The following is a 13,520-nucleotide window of genomic DNA, read 5'->3' on the forward strand; positions in this document are numbered from 1 at the left end:
TATTGAATAATAATAGTAATATACTTGGTATACTAGCTGAAATTGGTTTCTGGCCTTTGTTTTACTCTTATTGTGTAACCTGGGGCAAGATACCTTCAGTTTACTGACCTGAATGTAAAATGGGATGAGAATATTATTAACAGTTACCTCATGGGATTGTTGTTGGGTTAAGTGAGAAACCACATGTGAAATGTCTGGACCTGTGCATGGCTTGTGATCAGTGCTCCATGAAGATGGAGCCATCGTTCTCATCTCAGCTAAGTGCATTTACCTACCATCATTGTTGCCTTAGAATCACCAGCTCCTGAAACTAGGGTCTTCAGCATCTGAGACCTGTTGGTGAGTATGTGCTCTGCCTCACATCACATTCACATCATAGGAATCTGTAAGCTTGCATCTTGACCCAAGCTATCAGCTTCCTGGAATCCTAGTCCTTTTGCTTTCCTTTCATTTCTGGCACCTTTCATGTCACTTAAATTACATGCATAGATTTTTTACTTGCTTCTAGTCCATAGTACAGAGAAGGCAATGGCAACACACTCCAGTACTCTTGCCTGGAAAATTCCATGGACGGAGGAGCCTGGTAGGCTGCAGTACATGGGGTCGCTAAGAATCAGATATGACTGAACGACTTCCCTTTCACTTTTCACTTTCATGCCTTGGAGAAGGAAATGGCAACCCACTCCAGTGTTCTTTCTTGGAGAATCCCAGGGACGGGGGAGCCTGGTGGGCTTCCGTCTATGGGGTCGCACAGAGTCGGACACGACTGAAGTGATTTAGCAGCAGCAGCAGCAGTCCATAATAATTGTATGTTCTTTAAAACTCTTTTTAACTGCACATTGATATCGCTTGGCTTTCTGCTGACTGACTCCTGTTCTTAGAGTCACAAGTACATACATTTCACTGGTGAATACCCTTTGAAATACTGATCCAAATTAATTTTCTTTACTGTCTTTCCAATTATAAAATGATTTTTTAGTGTTCTTTGGTACGTTTCAGTTGTGTTCAAAGCACTCAGATAATGTGTAAATGAAATGATTTTACAGTCTTGGAGACAAAGTCAGGTGATGAAGAAGCAGTTTATTAAAACTTCATTGTAGTACTTTCTTCATAGTCTTAGGCCACATTGTCTATGGGGGTGTTTTTATCCTTTTCCACAACTTCTGTTACATGTGGTGATGATTCTCATCTTCCTCTCTATAGCCCAGACCTTTTCCCTGACTTTCAGAGTCACGTATCCAACTGTACATCTATTGGCATATAGCTGTAGATACTAACTTTTCATAATTGAATAAATAGGGAGGCAAAAACTGGCATTTTCAGTGCTCGTTGACCTAATGGTGTGTTCCTGGATGAACTTCTGACTTTGGTTGGCCCAAGTCAGACAATCTGGAATAGGGAGTCCTCAACATAGAAAATAATTTGCCCCTAATTGTTCTTGTAGGTATACTCAGCAGTTCAGATTCAAGCCATAAATGATCCTTTCCCACAGTTTAATAAGTCTGTTGCCTCTTTAGTTTAGTCCCTGATTCCTTTGAAATCTTGGTCATTGCCTCACTGAGTCTTCTCCAACCTTTGCTAACCTTGCTACCATATTATTCTTTCTTAAAGACAACTCTTGTATTATTCAGATTCAGAATTTTCCAATGAGTCTCCGCTGCCTATTCAGTACCTCCCAGGGGCCTCAGTCAGCCCTCAAGATCTTCTGCAGTTTCACCACAGACCACGGTTTCACACTACCTTCCTTTTATTTTTCACTCAAATTGAGTGAGACCAATTTTCCCCCAAATACAGTATGGACTCTTTCAGCATGATTTTGCTTACATCATTCTCTCCAACTGGAATTTTCTTCTATTTTGTAACATCCCACTCATCCTTTTAGGAGGGATTGAAATTTTTCTCCCACTGTTTGGTTCCTAGAAAAGGCAGCACTTACAGCAAAAGAGCAAAAACCTTTACATAAACATTACATTTTAAACCTTTCTCTAGAGTGTTATGCATTCTACTACTAGTGTCCACTTTTTACAGGACAGACTTCCAAGTTCACAAACTGGACAAGGGCTTGGGTTGTCTGGACAGCAGTGCTGGTGGCAGCAACTCCATGCCACGTCTGAGTTGAGGTCCCACAAAGAGTTTAGTCAAATTTAATAAAATTTCATAAATTTGATGCTATGAAAGCACTGCAGAGAATGAGAAAATTGTCTCTTACCTCCATTAAGTTTTATCTTATTTATTTATTGGCTGTGATGCACAGCATGTGGGATCTTAGTTCCCAGATCAGGGACTGAACCCACACCCCCTGCACTGGAAGTACAGAGTCTTAACCACTGGGGAAGTCCCTCTGTTAGGTTTCACAGAGTAATGTTTCCATCACTGATTCTTTTGGCTCTTTTCCCTTACACTACAAACCTACAATAAAACATTTTGGTTACAAGGGAAAAAGAAAGTAATGGTTCCATGTAGAACCTGGTTTTGTGTGAGAAAAATGGAAAGTGGTTGTTAAACTACTATATCTACCTTGGAGATGCACCCCTGAGTTTTAATAGCATACTTGGATCCAGTTTTGAAACCTGCTCTATTTCTTTGGTCCCGACCTTTTCTCTTACAAGTCCTCCCTCTAGGGTTGTTTTTGTCCGGTTGCTTAGTCGTGTCCAACTCTTTGTGACCCCATGGAACTGTATCACACCAGGCTTCCCTATCCTTCACCATCTCCCAGAGCTTGCTGAAACTCATGTCCATTTGTCGGTGGTGCCATCCAACCATCTCGTCCTCTGTCATCCCCTTCTCCTCCTGCCTTCATTCTTTCCTAGCAACAGGGTCTTTTCTAATGAGATGGCTCTTTGCATCAGGTGGCCAAAGTATTGGAGCTTCCACTTCAGCATCAGTCCTTCCAATGAATATTCAGGGTTGATTTCCTTTAGAATTAACTGGTTTGATCTCCTTGCAGTCCAAGGGACTCTCAAGAGTCTTCTCCAGCACCACAGTTCAAAAGCATCAATTCTTCAGTGCTCAGCCTTTTTTATGGTCCAACTCTCACATCCCTACATGACTACTGGAAAAACCATGGCTTTGACTCGATGGACGTTTGTCATAAAAATTGCTTTATGACACAAAATAGCTTTTCAACTTCCATCTCATACCTTTGCCCTTGTCTTAGAGCATGAGGGAGGTTCACACATAATTTTTAACCATGGCTGAAAAACAGGAAAAGTATATGGCAATTCCTTTTCTAGTCAAAATATGTTCCCAAGATCTCTCCTTGGTTGTAAGCATATTAAATAGTAGGCATAATGAGGAAGTCTGTTTATTTTCTATATTACTAACTCTAAAGGGACTATCTTTATTTTTTGCACATTATAGTGTGAGTGAAAATAGCAATTTCAAATCTCAGATGTAAAAAAGACAGACATAAAAAGACAGCTTATAAAAAAAAGACAGCTTATTTGTAAAAATAAACTGTAAGTTGCTGTTTAAAGCAGTAACTCTTTAGACGGTTATTTTATTTATTTATGTATTTTAAATATTTATTTATTATGTGGTTGTGTTGGGTCTGAGCTGTGGCACTTGGGATCTTCCTTGTGTCATGGGGGATCTTTCATTATAGCACACAGATTCTCTACTTGTGGTGCAAGGGCTCAGTAATTGTAGCACACAGGCTGAGTTGCTCTGTGGCATGCGGGATCTTAGTTCCCTGACCAGGGATCGAACCCATGTCCTTTGCATTGCAAGGCAGATTCTTAACCACTGGATCATCAGGGAAGTCTCCAGACAGATATTTTAAATTAAAGGTACAAGCCGTGAGGACTTGCATACAAAAAGTTTTAAGTCAGGTGGAGTTGAAATTACAGGGATTTAGAAAAGCTATCTTATTCTTGCTTTACAGGTATGGACTCTGAGCTTTTAATTTAGAAATACTGAGCCCTGTCTGAATACAACAGAAATAACAGAATACAACAGAACAAGCTAAAGCTGGGATTTCCCAATGATTTTATTGAGGTAACTTTTCCCAATTTTATACATATATGCATTTATATATACTTAAGAAAGCTAAACAATGTTCTAAGGCACTTGGAATTGTGCACGGCAAAGCATACTATAATATCATACAACTACACAGAGCATAATCTTGCTTTTTAAATAACACAAACACCAATACAGAATAAAAAAGATAATACATAGTCTTTCTTTCAGGTTACAATAGTGGAATTACACATACATATGTGTGTATACTTGTAGATATTTATACCCACATACTATAATACAGTACAGGTTTCAGAACAACACACACAAAAAAGAGAAACTGTCATGTTAATCAGTATACAGTTCCAGTTATTTGCACTCACAGATATTATACCTGTGTAATATGTAGGATAAGATCACTAACTGGAAATTAGAAATCAGTCAGCCTGATAACAATCACAGCTTACCATTCTTATCACTTTCACCAAAGCTTGAAATAACAGAAGAATGCATATAGTTCTTTATTTAAACCTCACTGTTACACAGAAAAAAAAAAAATGACTAGGTTGAATTTTTAGTAGGTACTCAATCTGGTGAAATTGGTGCAGAATGTTGTGAACGCATTGGCACATCTCTAAGCCACAGAAGAAATATTTTTAAAAATAAAAATTAGTGCCTATATTTTTAGTGATGAAAGTGGTTTGACCCTAGATTCATTCAGGTTGTTTATGAATGCTAGTTAGCACTGCCATGGTGACTTCTTCATGTAGAAGCTCTGTAAGCAGTGTAATACATAATCAAACTATAACAAAACATCCAGTAAGGGAAAAGCCCCCCAAACTGGCAAGTGGCACAAATGTTATTGGCATTTTAACACAGCACAAAATTGACCTGAGGGCGGAGTGGCATTCTGCCTCATTTACTCCCTTCAATTTATTCTTAAAAAAAAAAAAAATTTGGTATTTAACAAGAATTCTTAAGCACCATCTTAAAGTTCACAATATAACCATTTTTATTGACTGAGTTACTCTGCTTCAAAAAAGATTTTAGAAATTTTAACATTGAAAAAAAAATTATAGTGGCTAACTTAATTTGATCCTTTAGTCAAAATTCACCCAAGTCATTTCAAGACACATTTATCATTCAATTTTGATGATAAAAAGTTACAAAGAGAATAAGTATGTTTATGTATAGTTAAGATAATATTTCACCCAGGTAAAACTCATCTGGTTTTATGAATGACCGTCATTGAAGTATGAACAATATGCATGCAATCCACAGCTCACCCTTCTTTCCTTCATAAGTTAGTATTCACAAATCTAAGAAAAGTTGAACTGCATGAAAGTCTCTGCAGGGGAAATGCAAGTATTTGCATGTAGATGAAATGCTTCTTTAACAGGATAAATGAGATTGTTTAGGAACTCATGGGATGCAGTTTACTAGGCGAAGCCTAATGGTGATTTTCATAGACCACCAGTTTTGTTTACGTGTGGAGAGTTAGCAGTCGTGTTTGTGGTTAAGTCATACAATGATCCTCATGACACTGCCTAGGGCTACGACCAACAGTGTAGTTGTGAAGTCAAATTGTGAGGCAAAAAAAAAGTGTGTTTCATGTGAACTCTGTCCTTTACATACAGGGACTAACCAAGTGATGATGCCTGTTGGAACTGCCGAGACTACCCAATAAACTCCTCCAGGAAGAACTGGAAAACTAAGGCTGCCGTCAGAAGGCTAGATGCGGAAGGCAAGAAAAATGACAGAGAAGAAATGATTCAGAGCCCAAAGAAATGCAAGGCAGTCGAGATGAGGTTTTGTGATAGACCCTTTTTCCTGTGTCCTCAAATTGCAGTAGACAGCGGTATTTAAGGGAGGTGGCAGTGGCCTCCCAGGAGGGCATGTGAACACGGGGGAGGGCTTTTTACTTTTAGTATTTACAACAGTTGGGCATCTTACTGGCATTTAGCCAGCAAGGGCCCGGGAGAGTAAACATCTTGCAGTTCGTGAGACATTTCTGTATAACAAAGAATTGCCCAGCTCAAATGCCAGCGCTAGCCCCACTGAGAAGCACGGATGGAGTGCTCTGCTTACGCGCACCGCTCTGCCAGCTAAATGGCATCGTTTCTGTAGTAAATCCTAGCATGGCTAAAAAATGACCCTTGCCTAGAGGGCTGGCTTCCAGTGCGAATAGCTGCTATAGGATTCTCCCTTTCTCCCTTTTTTTTTTTTTTTTTTTTGGTGCCAGAAATCTTACAGTGTATACAATAGGGTTTCTTAATTTGGGATGACCCTGTCTTCAAAAAAGCATAAGTGGGCTATTTTGGGGTTGTTTTCTTGAAATGCTAATGGTGGTTTGCCATTTCCACAAAGAGTTTATGCTTTATGGTTACAAAAAGTAAACAGAAAGTGAAAATGAGAATGGTTTGGGAGTATTCCACCCTATTTCTACCACCCTTTGATCACTAACAAATTATAATAGCGCCTCAGGCTGCTCTTCGAAAATTCGGTGTCCTCTATCTGGAGATGTGCTTTCTCCTCAGAAAGATGGTCCTATTAATTTGATGATTACTTCTGCTGTTGCATTCTCCTCTAGGAAAAGTTCATTCTGCTTTGGCACATGAAATACTATGACAGACACTTAGACACGCAACAGTGGAAGCCTAGCCAGTTCAAGTGGCCACGGGAAAATTTTGTAAATAAGTCGTTATCTTATTGGTTCCTTAGTGCTTGTAACATTCTCTAACCATGTGAAGAAATTAATTCTTGTCTCAAAATATATATATTTTCATTAGTAAGGTTAGGCTTCATAATATGATTGTATCTAGGAATGTTTAAGGCTACTATACTGATGAAATGACATAAATTTATGTCTTATACTAGCTTGATTTCATCTTACATCCTTTGAAGATTTCTCATTAGGTGTAAAATGTGCTGCTGGAACCACTTAAAGAAGTATTCTGACACTTCTGAAGACGTTTCGCTGTTTAAATGTAGAGACACTGTTATGTGATAGACAAGGTTGCTTTTTTCTATTGTGAATGCAGTATAATTTGTGACAGTTGTGTCTGATTCTATTAAGGATAAATACAATGCCTGTTTTGTGTTAAAATGTGGTACACATTAGGATATGCGGTGTTAGTGCAGATTTTTCTATTTTAGGTGTAAGCTATTGTATTTTTTTTTAAGTGCCAATGCAGCACTGAATTAATTGCAGGTTGTAAAACTTGAGTTATGAGTTTTAACGACTTATCTCTCATTTTCAATATTTGATGATTATTAAGGAGTGTATTTAATTCCTCTATTTCCTTAAAAAGATTTTCACTGACATTTCAGAAGTTTCTCCTAACACAATATATTTACTAACGTAAGAGAAAGGTAAATGATTACAATCAATATGCTAATACAGGACATGAAAAATGAAAGCAGAAAGTCAATTTTTCTGAATAAATCAGGTAAAATGTGTTTTTTCCCCCTCAATTGGAAACAGCTGTTCAAATACCCAAACTAGTTCTCTACTATAGATTTAATTTTAGGAATTATCATAAAGGTAAACTATATTGAACAACAACAAAAAAAATGCAAGCTATTTCACACATATAAGAAATTATCAGGCAAGGCTGCCTAAAATTAATGCTAATCATCAGAGAACTAATTTTGTCAGAACATGAAGATAATGCTAAAGCTCATGGCATCTTCTTATTACCTTAACGTTAAGGTTCTTTTTCTCCATTTTAAAAAATATGGAAATGATCACTTTGGTTTTTACAAAATCAAACTAGTCTGTCTAGTTCTTTCATGCCTGAACTTTTCTGGAGATGGACTTGTTTTTCTTCCTTAATCATATCTTAGGGACTCAGAAAAACCACTTACTTCTATGTCAGCCTAATGTCGCACATGAAATAGCAAAAACCCTGATTTTGTACTGGAAGAACCCAACTCACACACACATTTATTTTTACAGAACCGCAGCTTACTGGCTGGATTGCAGAAACGCTGGCACTAGACAGATACATAATTCTATGGCGGCTGGTCCACATCCTCGTATCCTTTCAGAGCTGCTTTGCAAGAGACCTCTGGATGGGCTGCTGATATGGATATGCAGTGTTTCTGCCTTTTAAAATTAGCTATTAAAACAGAGCTTCATTCTGTGAATGTAGCTTAGCTCATAATCCTTTCATTCTTTTTATTTAAAGGATCATTCCAATGAAATAATTCATGGTTCCAATTCTTAAACTAGTAGTGGTTAATTTTTTTTTAAATTTTCTTAAAAAAAAAAAGAAAAGTTTAAAACTTTTCCCTAGACACATCAATCAGTAGAAGAGAAAGTGTGGGCAGTTCATAAATCTGGCATATCATAGCAAGAAAACAATATATTGAGGACCCAGAATCTCATTTTCCTTCTCAGAGTCTTATTTTTTGTACTAAGTGCATCTTGCTATAGGGAATTAAAAATTATATCACATGTACTGCTAGGGGGGAAAAGATTGTTCCTTTTATCAACCAAATAGAGACTTTCTATGACGTGCATCTTGAGTGACAATCAGTGATAAATGTCTTATATTTGCCATTTTTATAGGAGCCTTGTGACTAGAAATTAAAACAATGTTCTAAGATTATAAGTATAGAAAATTAAAATAACATTACATGCCTTGGTATTTTTCCTAAGACACTAAAATGACAATAAAACAATAACAAAAGGAAAAACATGACTTCAGCAAAAAAAAAAAACCTGGAACATAGTTAATATCTATGGCTGGATTTAAACACTATGAAAGGAACAAAATTTCAACCAGATTAAAGACACTAGGGCATGCAGAAAAATTTTTTCAAAGCAAAAATAAGTTATTCTATCAAATAAATGACAATAGTGCAAAATTCTAGGTTTATTGTATTAATGCACACAGCTGTGTACAGCAAGAGAGGCAACGATGCCATCTACTTTTCTTAGTTATAAAATGGTCCTGGCTTTTTTGTCATAGGCCAAGTGGGACGACATTTTTTATTTCTTACAAATCCAATTTTAAGTGGTTCTTTAAAATATAAATGAATGGCAGGACCCAAATTTACCCATTAGATTAAAGGTCTGCTTTTGGTTGAAATAGAAAGTTACAGTTTTCCATACAATGAACCAGAATTACTTCAGAAAATCCTAGTCCAAACTCTGAGAATAAAATAGTCTCTTTAGGTCTTGTTGTGTTGGTCTACATCACATGTGTTTTTAATAAAAGGGGCACAAAATAATTGTGAAAGAACAATTAGATGCAAGGTAGTATTTACACGTGGTCATAGGTACTTGGGAGCGGAAGCCACGCTATGCCCATGACTCCATGGAAAATAGCAAGATGACAATAATGGCTTCTTAATGTAAACAATATTGACTGTAGGCTCATGGGGAAATCTTTCGTAACTTTAATTCACTTTTGTACTGAAAGTCAGTTCTGTATTTATGGATGCAATTTGCAGACTCTTAAAATACCAAATGAAGTTCTCCTTACTTAACAACTTAGCAGAAATTTTCTGTTCTTTTAAGCCTTTGGGTGAGTTTTTTTTTTAATCCATGTGCTTTTATTTTTTTAATAGCAGCAATCCAACTTAATGCAGCATGAAAACTAAGTAGTTCTTTCCATTCCCATTCAGAGCCAACTGCTGGCAGAACACCTGTATTTTGCTTAAGTTTAACTTTGGATTCAGACTGTTTTAAAAGGTGCCATGATTGTAGATAGTATCTTCCTTAAAACAAGTAGGACTGTTTCAACTTTGGAGATAATTAAGCTAGGGAAAGACCAAAAGATTCATTTCTAAAGCTTGCTACAGATTTATAGGGTCGCATTACCTCTTTATTCCCAGTCCTGTTATCCTTGTGGAAGATTGGTATGTTGGGTAAGGAGTATTTAAAAGAATGTAAAGTGTGTATAGCTATGCTACTTGAAGCATGCAACAAAATTTGGGTAAGCATGCTTATTAAGAGTCAGTAAAAGCCTCTTGCATTTAAGAAAAAGATACATGAAAACACTCAGACTTATTTCTGGCAACTGGATTCACTGGCACAATGACAAGAAAATAATGGTACTATGCTGTACCAATATAATGGTGAAACAAGAATATTCTTCTAGGATCAGGTCTAAGAAATCCACATTGAGTGATTAAACTCCCAAACCCCTTAATAAGTTCTCAATTACCCAAAGCCTCTTCAAAAATACATTTATGCTTCTATTTCCTTTTTTCATTAACGTAATGAAGTATTTCTCTTGCTTTCTGATTTTCACCGCCCTCCCCCCTTCGCCCCCCACAACCCTTTCCAGTGCTCAGAAATTCCATTCCCCATTCTTTAACCCACACTCTCAAAGGTGGCTTTCTGGCAACAGCGATTGTCTTCTGCTCATCTTCTTTGATTAAAACTCCTGATGAAGAATAACTGGTGTAAACATGGTGTCCCTTACCATCAGACCACATGCTGGACAGCAGGGCTGCTGAACAGCCGGGTTGCTGAACCATCCCTTTGCTTGTTGGCCCACCCGGACTGCACAAGTAGGGAGCAATTTCCACACGCATCCTTCACCACAAGTTAAACAGAAACACACACATTCAAATCCCAGTGCAATATCAGGTTTTCAGGAAGTGAGGCTTCCGCCCAAGATGATCAGTCTGTTTCCCAAGAGTCTCATGCTTCATTATGGACGATGAAACCTGAAATACGAAACAGAAACTCTGTGATGTGGTAGAGAAACACAACTCTATTCAGTGACGTGAATATGGTACAGTCATGTTTATGATCAAAGGCGGCTGTAGCATCCTCAACTGAATTACTGGTCTCTTAATAAATTACTGTCATAACAGAAGATCGTTATAAATGTCATGTGGGAAAACAGACAGCTCTGCAAAAGATGCTGGTTTCATCATCCGAGATAGAGAGCAATCAATACACAAAACATCACTATCTTGAGGGTCATGTTCTAACCGATATTGAACAAAGTGAGACATTTCATAAAGGATTTGGTTACACCTGATTTGTCAATACAAAAAGGAAAACACCATCATGTAGTCACTATTTCACTAGCTTCAGCCTCTCTTCACTTGCCACTGAAGACTCCAAATGTATTTTCTATACCTGAATTTTCAAACACCTCCCAAGCATTTCCTTACAAATGTTCCACAGGCAATATGCTAAGCATGTATACAGATACACAAATTATCTTTCCTTGTGAACCTGCCTTTATGTTTTCTATCTTGTTAAATGTTCTACCTTTTAAAATACTTTCAGTCTAGAAGCCTAAGATTGCAACTTTCTCCCTTTCACCCTCCACGTCTCATTAGTTACCAAGTCCTGCCCCGACTGCCTATCTCTGGATTCATTCAAGCCTTCGCCACCTTTTGCTGAAACTACTAATGATACTAACAGCATGCTAGCTAGCTGGCTGGATTCATGTCCCTCCATGAACAGTCCTGGTGATTTTGTAGCCCTCTGCTTTTGAACATGTTCCTCTCTAATATTGCAATCACTCCTTTCATTTTCCATATATGTTTTCATATCTAAGATCAAGGTCAAAAGCCATCTTCTCCAGAAGCCTTATCTGATTCACTTCTTCAGAATCACTTCTGAATCACTTCTGTGATTCCACAATTATGCAATTCTACTTGGTATTTCATTTATCTTGCCTACTCTCATGTTCATTTGTTCAAGTAAAATCTAATGTTCATCTGCCCAGACTCCAGATTAATTTCCCTGTCTCAGGCTCATAGATTGGGAGATCAAATCTATGCTCCACACTGTCACTGGCATTATTACCATAAATACTGATCCAATCATCCTAGATCTTTGTTAATATCATTGCACTGTTCCCCACTATTGATAAAATTTAAATTTCTTAGAGTGATGGCTGAAGCTTTTCAGGCTGTGGCCCAACCCATTTTCTAACTTCACAACCACTCCCTAAATACCCTAAATTCCAATCATGTGCCCTCCTAAAGGCTCTCCACTTTCCTTTACCCTTATCTTTCCTCCCATCTCTATCTCCTACAATCTTCCTCTGTGAGTTCCCCAAAATCCTTTTTCCTCCACCTCTCAGAAAAGCAATAATTGCTTCTATTCTGTGTACCCACAATATTTGGTTTATACCAGTTACTGATCATTGTGTGTGTGTGTGTGTGTGTGTGTGTGTGTGTGTGTGTGTGTGTGTGTGTGTGTGTATGTATGTGTGTGTGTGTATGGGTGTATCTCCTTTTAGATCATGAGATGCTAAGAAAAGACTTGGGCTTACTCACTTTCATATACTCATAGAATACAATATCTAGTATATGGTATTATTTAATAAATGTTGCTATGTTGAATCAAGCATTAAAAATGAAAAATTAAAGACAGAAGAACAGATGAAACAAGATTGGCTATAAGTTGATAATTGGAGCTATATGAAGGATGTATGGAGCCTGTGACATGACATTACTTCAGCATGTTCGACCAGAAGTCAAAATAAAGTAGGTTATACCAAGTTTTCCAAAACGAGCAAACACGTTGTGATTCAAGTAGGGATGTGTCCACTATGAGTTCAATTCTTGACTCTGTTCTGTCCACACCCTTGGGCAGGTGTGTGAACCTCCATGTTCTACACTGTTATGCAGGGATAACATGACTGCTTCAGTCACCTGAGCTTTATTCCTGCCCTCTGATCATGCAAAATCCTTCCCACCTCAGGCCTCTTGCAGCAGCTCTCCCCACTACATTAGCTGATCCCCTTAGGGGAAGTGTTTTTCTCTCCCCAAACAGTGCTGACAGCTTCCTCTTGTCATTTAAATCACAGAGTAAGTTTAATTTCCTCCAGAGACCCCCTTCTTAGTCATTCTATCCATAGCCACCCTTGCTCTTGGCACAGCGTCCTGTTACCTTTTTTTTCATAGCACTTAGCACTTGTCTGAAATGATCATATCTAGGGACTTCCTGAGTGGTCCCACAGCTAAGACACCGTGCTAAATGCAGGGGGCTCAGGTTCGACCGCTGGTCAGGGAACTAGATCCCATGTGCCGCAACTAAGACCCAACATAGCCAAGTAAGTAAATATTTAAAATAAAAAAGAGCACCCACCTTTTTAAAAAGAAAAGAAGTGATTATCGTCTATTTGTTCATTTACTTGCTAAAGGTCTGTCTCCCTCACTGGAACACAAGCATGTGAGCGTGAGGAGTTAGATATGTTCTAAACTCCTAGGGTCCAGAAGAGTATGATTCACTCTCTGTGCTCTGTAAATACTTGCCAACACATGAACGACTGAGTACATATTTATAGGTGCGCTTGGTTATTTGATTACTTGTTCTATAAGTAACTCTATGTAACTGAAGAGTTTAATCATGAGATCCACTTGACGCAATTGCACCTGAGTATATACTGATCCATGATAACCCATTTGATATGGTATTCCATCATGCTTTCTAGGAAGAGTCAACTATAACCTGAAGAAAAACTATGCAAATTGCATAAAAATATTTCAAGAGTAATTGAAAACCTCTTAAAATCAAACATATAAAACGTGAAAGAAAGAGAGGCAGATAATAATAATACCTAACTATTAAATTT

General features: G+C 37.7%; 1 protein-coding gene across 4 annotated transcripts in view; it reads right to left on the reverse strand.

The window, feature by feature from the left end:
- Positions 1 to 3,970: 3,970 nt before the first annotated feature.
- The window catches only part of PHACTR2 (phosphatase and actin regulator 2), a 137,679-nt gene continuing 128,129 nt past the window's right edge, over positions 3,971 to 13,520 (reverse strand). For 3 of the 4 annotated variants that reach the window (XM_065931229.1, XM_065931228.1, XM_065931225.1), the window contains one exon: positions 8,225 to 10,644. In XM_065931229.1, coding sequence (XP_065787301.1) covers positions 10,629 to 10,644 — 16 coding nt within the window. In that variant the 3' untranslated portion in view covers positions 8,225 to 10,628. Of the gene's footprint in view, positions 10,645 to 13,520 lie in introns of all 4 variants that reach the window. The other variant, XM_065931227.1, reaches the window with a different exon arrangement.

Source organism: Muntiacus reevesi, chromosome 3 (genome assembly GCF_963930625.1).
Source record: "Muntiacus reevesi chromosome 3, mMunRee1.1, whole genome shotgun sequence".
In the NCBI taxonomy this organism is placed as follows: Eukaryota; Metazoa; Chordata; class Mammalia; order Artiodactyla; family Cervidae; genus Muntiacus; species Muntiacus reevesi.